This window comes from Atta cephalotes (assembly GCF_000143395.1).
Source record: "Atta cephalotes unplaced genomic scaffold scaffold00013, whole genome shotgun sequence".
NCBI classification, from domain to species: Eukaryota; Metazoa; Arthropoda; class Insecta; order Hymenoptera; family Formicidae; genus Atta; species Atta cephalotes.
The window spans coordinates 4,842,829-4,854,146 of NW_012130077.1; the positions used below are offsets into that span (position 1 = coordinate 4,842,829).

Consider the following 11,318-nt stretch of genomic DNA (forward strand, 5'->3'; position numbering starts at 1 on the left):
TCTCTCTCTCTCTCTCTCTCTCTCTCTCTCTCTCTCTCTCTCTCTCTCTCTCTCTTTCTTCCTGTCTATCTATGCTCTTATGTCAGATGATACTCGAGTGGATCGAGAAACCGTTGCCTTGTATTACTGCTTGCTCAGAAATTTGCAATTTTGAAACCTGTCGTCCTCTTTTTTTTTTACTTTGTGTCTTCGTTTTGGGAACCTTCTCAGAAAGAGCCAAATCTATTAAAACCGGGCAATGCTAATTTATCGTTATATTCTTTATCAGCATACTTTACAGATTTACATTACACAACAGCCTCTTCTTGTTTTCTTGTTGAATTCTGGTTGAGGTAATATTTTTTGCAATAAGTTGTTTACAGATTTCAAAATGTTAATATCGAATAGACGATTTAATTTAATTTGAAGAGATTAATATTATTTCAGTTTATTTTATGTCGCAAATCTGAAAAGTAATCGGCGCACAGTCACATATCTGAAGAGAAAAATTTATTTAAATACATATAGACGTATTATTCCAGTATCTGATTTTGATCATAAATAACGCTTCTCTTACTTGGTTGATGTATTCATTAGATCTTCTTCTTGTGAAAGAGACCTGACACCACAGACTTCTTAGCAATAAAACGAGAATAGAAGCCTAATGGCTATAATTAATAGTAAAAGCAATCGATATCGATGAAAGAAGCTCAAAAAAGCAAAAAAAGAAATGAACTCGTCTATCAGTTTTTATAGAAACTTTCAAAAAATTTTCTGCATGCAGAAAGTAGAATATACATTATGTAATTACAGGTGAATTTTGCCACATATTTATTTAGCTTTCTATTGATAAAATTAGCATTTTCGATAAACTTGGCTATTTGGAATTAATTCAATGAGCCAAACATTAGCGATATGTTTAGCTTGCTTTAGTTAATTCCAGATAGCCAACTCTGTCGAAAACAAATGTTGCAAAGTGTCAAAATAAATTTTGTTGCTATAAAAAAGATGTAGCAGAAAACAACATTTTTTGCATGCTGAAATACGAAAGCATAGAAGGACTGAGAAAAGTCTGACGCAATTGAATATCTCATTTAAATTGCAAAATGACAGACTCTTCCGACAATCTGCTGATGATCCGTTTTCATCACAATCCATAACTGGATTCTTTTTTCCTATACTATAATTTATTTTTCCTTGACTTGCACCAAATTTGCACCAAAAATTTTATTAAGTTACTTATCTTTTGCGTAAGCGCGCATAAATCAGGGAAATTATTCTGTTTTTGTACGTTAATACGTCAACGTTCCGCACGAATAATGATAACGATAAAGAAATACATTTGTTTCGCTATTTGTTTAAAAATAATGAAAGGACTGATAAAGACGCAATTTACATATCAAGTGTGCATAGCAGATTATATCCTTCGAATTATTACCGTCACGCAAATGAATTGTTCGTTTCATCAGTGAAATCAAACGTAGTTATATTTCGTATTATATGCTGTAATATTATATACTTATATTTTTATAATACCGATATTTTCTAACAATTTTAAATAACAAAGGATATCGAAGGTAGAAAATTATTTAGTACATATATCTAACTGAAATTTTAATGCCGGTATATATATATATATAATTTATTATGGTATTACTGCTCATATATATGTAAAGCAAATTATAAATAATACTTAAACAATATCGATATTATCGATTTCATACATTTAATAACCGAAATAAAAGTATAGCAAGTAGTAGTACGTAAATGTCTGCGTAAACATCATATTGAAGCGTCCAGTAAACGAGAATGGATTAAAATGAATTGAAATTGGATTTTCAAAAATATTGACGAATATTAAAATGAACGTTTTTCCTGAATGCATTTTTATTCATTTATAGGAATTGCATGGAACATGTCTCTATGCCTTTCAATCTAAAAATAATATTAGCTTTTTCTGTGCACAACACATATTGTGAATACTATTCAATTCAAAATTTTGAATAGGAAATGCAGTTTTTCAATCCAAATGCAATTTTGCATCCAACTGAATCTAATTAAATCCAATTGAATCCAATTCCAAATCCAAAAAAAAGTATTCGCTATTTAAAATACGTATTCGGATAGAAAAAAATTTCAATCCATTTTAATCTATTCTCGTTTGCTGGACGATTATGGAATATAATTTAACAATTTATGGTCTATATAAAAAAATAGAAACGAATAGAGTTCTGTCTGGCTGTATTCCAAAATTCATTGCCAGCGCTGAAAATGTACAGTTTATGTTACGTATACATACATTTTCAGCACTGGCAGTGAATTTTGGAATACAGTCTAGATAGATAAGCTCATAGTGGAAGGAACTCCAGGCCTATTTTTTTCAATTAAACTTTTGTACAATTCATCTTTTCTCTTTTTCTTTCCAAAGGGAGAAAAGAAAGAAAGATAAACCGTGCGCGAACTTTAGCTAAAACGAACAGACCTCGAGATAGAATTAGGTTAGGTAAGTTAATCTGAATGGAGGGAAAGAACAGCAGAAGGGGCTGGGCGGATAATGGAGAGGGAATGCCAATTGCTACGAAGTACGACCAAGTGATCAAGTGGCGGCAGAGTGCGGTGGAGGCGGTTGTCTTTCAGGCATTTCGCTCACGATTATTTCGCCACGGATTTCCGTCGTGTCAGCTGTTCCTTGGCGTGAGGAGGAAAAATCCCGTTCGCCGAACGTCAAGCAAGCGACGCGCCCTGACGTTAGACGTCAGTTAGTGTGGCGGACGCGCAACCCAACGATTCATCTGGTGTGTTCCCGCGTGCATTCGAGGAAAGATGCAGGCGAACGGCGACGGAGATCCGGTTTCACCGAGGAAGAAACAGCGGACATCCACCGTATCGAAGGTCACGGTAGTCCTCGGCGCGCAATGGGGCGACGAGGGCAAGGGAAAGGTCGTAGACATGCTGGCGATGGAGGCTGATGTCGTCTGCAGATGTCAGGTATAATTTTCCTTCACGTTTTTCTCGCCCTTGTCATCTCCGACCCCCGTGATGTTCCTTGAGAACCAAGAGATTCACGAAATGATATTTCTCATCTGCGGGACGCGAATAACAATCGGATATCTCCCTTTCGGAAAAAGAACTCGACATTTCCCGGCTCTTTCGCGCTGATTGATCGAGGGACGTCAGGAGAAAATATTAGGTTAGATCACGCGGTATTTCCGGAAAAGATTAAAAATATTTCCTCGAAAGTAACATTTGGCATCCGTTTTGCTCTCCTCGCAGATGATAAGCGAGCATTCGGAAAATGCGAAAATGTCGTACGTTTTATTCGCTTAGTTTTATTTTTAGCCACACCGCGTGTCACCTGACCTGTGCGCGCGAGTATCGCGAATGTATAACAACTTCATGTCTGATATTACATAATTGACGGCCATAAAAGAAATACATTTCTGAAAGAGAGAGAATTAACTCATGAAGTTATCGTTCTCAGACTATCTTTATGACTCAAAAAATGACAAATTATTTTTTATCTTTCACGTACCATAAAAACATACAGCTTTCGTTTTATCTTTTTCAAGGACGGCATAATTAATGATGAAATTAATGTTCTGAATAATTAATGCTAATATAAGAAACTCCAAATTATGTAATATCAATGTATTGTGCATATCTGTATTCGTATATGTATAGGAGAGTTAATAACGTTAAATACATGTATATGATGATTAAAAATACGTTATGTACGATTGGAATTAATGTGCTGTTTTTTGAATAGGTTCAATGAAATTATATTTAAATTGTATTGTAAATTATATAATATATTCAATATAATGAAGTATTACTTCACACTCTTTTCTTTTTTGCCCTTTTCTTATTTTTTATCCCCAATATGGTAAACTTGTATCCGGATTTCAATGCCATTGTTTATGTTGGTGGAAAATTCTGCATCTATTCTTGATTTACAATTCAATGATCAAATCACAATGCGCTGTATTTCCTGTCATAAATAATGGCGAGCCCTGTTTCTTCAAGTATTAATGTAATTTCACAGGGAGGAAATAATGCAGGGCATACTGTAGTTGTAGAAGGTGCCGAATTCGACTTTCACCTTCTGCCTAGTGGAATAATCAATCCCAGATGCAAATCCGTAATAGGTAATGACTTCTTCAAATCAACCAGTAAATTAATTGAATTATAGATATTCTGGTTTGCGAAAAAGTAACATGTGATCTGTCTCTGTGATGATTTTAAAATTTAACGTAAAATGAAAGAATATAGAATAATACTTTATGAAGGTAAATGAAATGCTAATATCATGGATACATATAAAACAGACAATTATTCCACTTGTTCATATAGGTTGCTCTATATCTCTATATCTCTTGATATGTATTATTATCCGAATAACTTTCTGTTATATATCACAAATTATATAATTGATATTATTCATTTGTACTTTCTTGTGTTTGCAGGCAATGGAGTAGTGATTCATTTACCTGGTCTATTCGAAGAATTGGAGAAGAACGAATCTAAGGGACTTAAGGATTGGCAGGATAGGCTTATAATATCGGATCGAGCACATATAGTGTTTGATTTTCACCAACAGGTCGATGGATTGGAAGAATTAGAAAAGGGGACGCAGTCATTGGGGACTACGAAGAAAGGTATAGGACCGGTATATTCAGATAAAGCCGCTAGAGCTGGACTCAGGATTGGAGATCTTCTCGGAGACTTTGACAAGTTCTCCCAAAAGTTTAAAACCTTGGTTACATCGTATCAGAAAATGTTCCCTGCCCTGCATGTCGACGTTAAAGCCGAATTGGAGCGTTACAAGATGTAAGTGTAATGATCATTTTTCAATTTGATTGTAGATCCGATCATGTTAAGCGTATTCTTTATAATATATGGTTGATTTTTTCACAGATACTCTGAACGTATAAGGCCATATGTAAGGGAAACGGTACAATATTTGCATCAAGCTTTAAAGGATGGCAAGAAAGTTTTGGTGGAGGGCGCCAATGCAACGATGTTGGATATTGATTTTGGAACTTATCCGTATGTGACAAGTTCGAATTGTAGTATAGGCGGAGTACTGACAGGTCTTGGTTTACCATGTAGCACAATCGGCGAGATAATCGGCGTCGTAAAAGCCTATACTACTAGAGTCGGCGATGGGCCCTTCCCCACGGAACTTTTTGATTCTACAGGAGAATTGTTGCAAAAAAGAGGCCATGAGATCGGCGTGACTACAAAACGAAAGAGACGATGTGGATGGCTCGATTTACCGTTGCTCAAATTTACAACTCGAGTTAATGGGTGTGTGTAAAGTGATTTTTTATTAAAAAATATTTTTTTAAGGATGGGCGTGACGGTCGAACTTCAACAGAATCACTTCTTTTATCGATTAACGCGATTTAAGGCTCCTGAGTAATCATCATCATATTGGACTGCAAATATTATTTAAAAAACTGCAAATATTGTTTCGAATTGACGCTAGAACCCGATAACAAAATTAATTTTTCAATGTTTTTTTTACGAAATCATTTAGTCCTTGCGTTATTGTCTATATTTATGAAAAATTTATAATTCTGTGTAATTAACAAAAAGATTACCTTATTTGAAAAAAAGTTTGTGTTTGATCGATAAACTTCAGCATCGTCTTTTAATAATTGCTCGATTTAAATTTATATTCAATATAGTATTACTTTTATCATAATCTACATATAGAATATTTTGTCTGTTATTCTAGATATACCTCTATATGCTTGACAAAGCTTGATATCTTAGATACCTTACCAGAGATAAAAGTATGCGTTGGATATCGGTTAAATGGGAAGGACATAGATTATTTGCCCAGTAGTACTTGGGAATTAGCAAAAGTCGAAACAGTATATAAAACAATCGAAGGTTGGCAATCCACTACCGAAGGTGTACGTTCCTTGGATAAATTGCCACCTAATGCACATAAGTACATACAAATTATAGAGGAATACTTAGATGTGCCAGGTACGTAAATGCTTTTTGCACATGTATATAATGCATATGTAAATCTACGAGAGAATTATATATATATATATAGAGTAATTTATATTTGATTACAGTCAAATGGATCGGCGTAGGAGCAGGACGAGAAAGCGTAATCGCTCTCTGACGACACACGGTCCCTATAATGTTACTTAAACGCACGGCATTAAATGTATTATTAATTTTAATTCTATCTGTAACATTTGCAATGCAAAGCTGATGAGCGCACAGACATATTGTAATAATAAGTTTTCAGCGCGCGAGCGCGCGAATGTAGTATTAATTTTGAATCTGAGCAATGTATAATTATAACAACAATGTGAATGTTTAGTCATTTTATAGTATATATAACAAACGAACCGAAAATTATTAAAAATATCCATTATATTATCCATTTATTTTAAATAGATAATATAACGAATTTTTTAACGATTTATTTTAAATGAATATTCTGTTTTATTAGAGATATATATTGAAATGTTTATCAGTTTTATTATTTTTTAAATCATTTTTGTTATTTGAGATAAATGTGTTGAATTCGATAGTATATGCTGTCATAATCTTGTTGAGAAAGTTGAAATGTGCAAAGAAAAAAAATATATATCGGTATATTAAAAGAAAACATTTAAAATTCTTCATAAATTGATTTAAAAATCCGACATTGGCTTACGCGTGCGCACTGTCACTGCGATCCTAACCTGTAATTGTGATGTCAGTATATGAATGTATGTGTTGTATTTACGGAAGATAACTTTCCACCAGCCGGTGGGGCATATAAAAAAAAAGTGTTAAATAACCTTAATAGATTGACACTTGGATACTCCCACAGGATTAGGAAAAAAGGTATATGTACAGTCACTATTTGATACTATAAAACAAAATCCATAAGTTTAATCATAAGTTACTTTTCTATAAAATACGATTGTTTACTAACTGTTAAGAGAGATAATCATACTTTTTGTTCATTTTTACAAATATTTTAAAGCGATCTTATCATTTTGTTTTGTTCAAATTGTCTTTGTTTACAAATGGTATATAATAAAAATTAATGTGTCATTCCTTGCTTCTGACGTTACGATTCAATATCATTCAATGGCTAAGATGACTTTTAGAATAAATAGGAATCAATGTCAAAATTGACAAATTCAAAATTACGAAAGACTTTTATACATATAAATTTTCGTAATAACTTCGAATAATTTTTCGAAGTTTAATTCGAAAAGTTTTGAGAATCCATCATATTAAATCTATCATATAAATCCCATTTAACCTTGAATATCTTATTAACTATAGCCGATATTGTAAATTCCTTTTGAATGCTCAAAGTCCTAAGAATATATTTCATTTTGATAGCAATAAAACTTCTTCGGCACCTGATATATCATAATTACAATAATTATGACTTAAATATCTGAAAATACCTTTTTTTTACTGCAAATTTTCTCAAAATTGTGAGGTAATGGAGCAGAAAATCAGATTCGTATTATCAAGATCCAAAAAACTACGGGAGATGACTAATTGTCTTATTGTCTTATTTCAGTATTCGAAAAAGTTTTTTTTTGTCGAATAATGTAGTGATGACGATTCATGGACAGATAGTTGTTTAACTGTAATCTGTAATTAATATTTTTATATCTCAAAAACAATTAATCGGAATGAAAAATAGTAAATATTTTTTAAATTTTTTCACTTTTTTTTAGAACTTTCTTGTTGTGTATTTCAACTTGCGAATTTCTATACTTTGTAAAAAAAATCATAAAGCTAACTTGAAATAATTGAGATGAAAGTAGGTAAGGTAATGTGAAAGTATCCTACATTTTCAATACCCGACAAATATTTGACATCTTTATGTGGTGGTACGAAATAACTCTTCCAACTGAAAGCATTTTCCAAAAAGTCATCTTTATATTCAATTGATTATGATAATTTTGCATGCGATAACAATCTTTAAATTGTATAATATACGTAATAACAATGAGAAATAAAAAAAGAGTGAATATAGCATATGCAGGATCCTGAAGTTTGCGAATTAAAATATCATAGCAAGAAAGTTTTTTGGAAAAATTAATAAATTACGTAAAAAGTTATTTGGGAATTTCTATACTTTGTATAGAAATTAGTTTTAATATTTATTATTGTTACATTTAATATGGATTATATAATAATATAATTTTTAAATCTAATGTCTTACTTTAGCATTACAAAAAAGTAACAAATCGTTACTTTCTAAGTAACCATAACGATAACGCATTACTTTTAAAAATTAGTAACGAATAATTGTATTATAAAAATTAGTAACGAATGACGTATTATAAAAAAAATAGTAATAGTAATGTATTATTTGTATAAAGTAATGTTTCTAATGCTGTTTTAACATTAATATCTTTAATCCATTTTCATAAAAAAAGAATTTATGTTTAAAATTAGATAATACAATCAACATTTACTAACACAATCAACATTTCTATCTGAATACTCGTATGCTATGTTTACTTACTGTTTCACAAACATTCCTCTATGTTTGTGAAACAATGCGAAATGTGCATGTGAAATGTGTTCAGTTTTACATATTTCGGTGAATTGTGTGACATAGGATCAGATGTGTCTTGAGTCTTAATTTACCTTACAAAAAGTAAAGAAAAAAAATCATAAAGCTAACTTGAAATAATTGAGATGAAAGTAGGTAAGGTAATGTGAAAGTATCCTACATTTTCAAGTATAACCCGACAAATATTTGACATCTTTATGTGGTGGAAATAACTCTTCCAACTGAAAGCATTTTCCAAAAAGTCATCTTTATATTCAATTGATTATGATAATTTTGCATATGATAACAATCTTTAAATTGTATAATATACGTAATAACAATGAGAAATAAAAAAAGAGTGAACATAGCATATGCAGGATCCTGAAGTTTGCGAATTAAAATATCATAACAAGAAAGTTTTTTGGAAAAATTAATAAATTACGTAAAAAGTTATTTGGGAATTTTTTTAGCAGTTTTTGAGATATAAAGATAGAGATTTAAATGGCCAACTGAAGACCTTTAAATGATCACCTGATTAATAATAATGAATATGTATTAATAAGAATACTTGGCAGTGCTCGCTGATACTATCGTAAACACGATTCAAAAACAGATGGTCGTCTAACGCAGTCTGTAATTAGTCATATTTAAATCTTTATTATCTCAAAAATTACTATCCAAAATAAAAATTTACAAATAATTTTTTTACTTAATATTTTGAAACCTTTCTTGTTATAGTATTTTCATTACCTAATTTCGTATACGATAGCCTATATGATAATCTTAAAAAGGAAATTCTGGATGCTTTGATAGACTTTTGAAAAAACCTGACCTAAAATCACACACGCGTGCAGATTCTCCCATATCCAAAGCATTTAACTTATCAACATCTTCAGTTTCGAGTTTCCAATCGAATAATTCAATATTTTCTTTAATTCTTAAAGGATTAACGCTTTTCGGTACAGTCGCTATACCTTTTTGAATTATATGTTTAAGTAATATTTGTGCAGGCGTTTTTTCATATTTTTTTGCAATTTCTAATACAGTTATGTTTTTTAATGAGTCCGGTACAGTGTCTCCCTTACCTATTTTTTCAACAAATCCACGTGAACCCAAAGGAGCGTACGCTGTTACACTGATGTCGTGGTTCTGACAAAACTTCACCTATGATACAAAGAATATCAATATATATTTTTAGATTAATAAAGTTACAGTCACGAAACAAATTATCCAGATTGTCATTTTCGAGTTCTTCAAATTATTTTTCGGATGTTAAAAATTGTGATTCCACGAACGCATTACGACACTGATAGTTTTATAATTATCGAAATATAAATATAAATTATCATTTATCATAATTTTATTTATATCATTATTTGCGCGACGTCTTCTGCGATTCCTAGTGCTCTTATTCTTTCCAATTTCTTTTGATTTATAAGGAGTCATTGTTTGATTTGTTATATTAATTATTACGAAAATCGCAAAATGGTAAAAGATTTTTCCCTTCAGTTTAATCTGTTCTATCTACCCGTAAGAAATAGCATGTTATTATTATCAAACTTCAGTATAAATAAAAATTCATAAGATAAAATAAGATAGATACCAGTTCGTTCTGTTGGAAATGAACATGTAATTCAATTTGCAAATTGGAAACAGGTAATTTAGCGTTATCCAAAATTTTTTTGATTTGTGTAATGTTAAAGTTGCTCAATCCAATCGCTTTAGTACGTCCTTGCACTACTTGATTCTCCATTGCAGACCATATTTGTAGATGGTCTGTATCAGTATCAATCATTATTTCTCCTTGTTCATTAAGAGGATGAAACTCTTCTCCAGCATCTTGATATGCAAATGGAGTATGCACAAGATATAAATCTATGTAGGTCAAATGCAAATTACGAAGTGATCTTTTCAGCCACTTTTCTATATCACCGGATCTGTTACCACTAGGAGGTACCTATAGATATTGAATATAATAAAATAGTAAAATTTATTATAATAAAATAAACGGCATTACCGTTTTTATTCAACTCTAATATAATTTTATTATTGACTATGCCATTAATTTTATAAAAAATTTTATTATTTCTACTTATTTTATTATTGTAATAATTGAGTAATATAATTGTCAGTTACATCTGGGTTACATTGTACACTGGGATTTCCAATCATTTACTATCTACATTATTTACACAGATGATGAATGAATGGAAATAAACTCGAATTATTAAAATATATACTATTTAATATGCAGTTCGAAGATTATGCAATGACATGCTACTATGCAGATAATATGAGATTTCTTTTCTATCTATTTATTATTACTGCATATAGATATTTATATTTACATTATGTTTAAAATAAATATAATAGTATAATTCTAGTGTACCTTAGTCACAATAAACAGATCGGATCGCTTGATTCTGCCTGAATCCAACCATTTTTTTAAGACGTTACCAATAAAACGTTCATTTTCGTATACTGTAGCCGTATCGATATGCCTATATCCGGCTTTCAAAGCTGCATCCAGAGCTGCTTCTAGTTCTTCTCCGCTTGCCTGGGGATATTATAAATATATTTATCTTTATAAATAAACAAACAACACACACACACGCGCGCACACACACACACACACACACACACACACACACACACACACACACACACACACACACACACACACACACACACACACACACACGTACGTATAATAATAATAACTATTATTATTACTACTACAAGAAGTAAGTAATAACATAATTAGTAATTAGTTAGTTAAGTTAAGTTAACTTAAACT

At 31.3% G+C, this 11,318-nt stretch overlaps 2 protein-coding genes across 2 annotated transcripts in view; one reads left to right on the top strand and one right to left on the bottom strand.

Moving 5' to 3' along the window:
- Positions 1 to 2,802: 2,802 nt before the first annotated feature.
- LOC105617562 (adenylosuccinate synthetase) lies at positions 2,803 to 6,154 on the top strand. The gene is made up of 6 exons (XM_012199118.1): positions 2,803 to 2,967; positions 4,022 to 4,124; positions 4,443 to 4,806; positions 4,894 to 5,286; positions 5,720 to 5,976; positions 6,072 to 6,154. The coding sequence occupies exons 1-6, from the start codon at positions 2,803 to 2,805 to the stop codon at positions 6,119 to 6,121; spliced, it is 1,332 nt and encodes a 443-aa protein (XP_012054508.1). The 3' UTR covers positions 6,122 to 6,154.
- Positions 6,155 to 9,304: 3,150 nt separating this feature from the next.
- Positions 9,305 to 11,318, bottom strand: part of LOC105617563 (alcohol dehydrogenase [NADP(+)] A) — a 2,513-nt gene continuing 499 nt past the window's right edge. The window contains exons 2-4 of the mRNA XM_012199119.1: positions 10,911 to 11,078; positions 10,125 to 10,478; positions 9,305 to 9,685 (exon numbers count right to left, since the gene is read on the bottom strand). Of these exons, the coding sequence (XP_012054509.1) occupies positions 9,305 to 9,685; positions 10,125 to 10,478; positions 10,911 to 11,078 (903 nt within the window). The remainder of the gene's footprint in view (positions 9,686 to 10,124; positions 10,479 to 10,910; positions 11,079 to 11,318) is intronic.

Bases quoted from the DNA above. Each gene is read 5' to 3' on its own strand.
- LOC105617562 (XM_012199118.1), top strand. From the start codon at position 2,803: ATGCAGGCGAACGGCGACGGAGATCCGGTTTCACCGAGGAAGAAACAG. The intron at 4,125-4,442 runs GTAATGACTTCT...TTGTGTTTGCAG, and splicing joins CAGATGCAAATCCGTAATAG to GCAATGGAGTAGTGATTCAT. The intron at 5,287-5,719 runs GTGTGTGTAAAG...CTGTTATTCTAG, and splicing joins TTTACAACTCGAGTTAATGG to ATATACCTCTATATGCTTGA.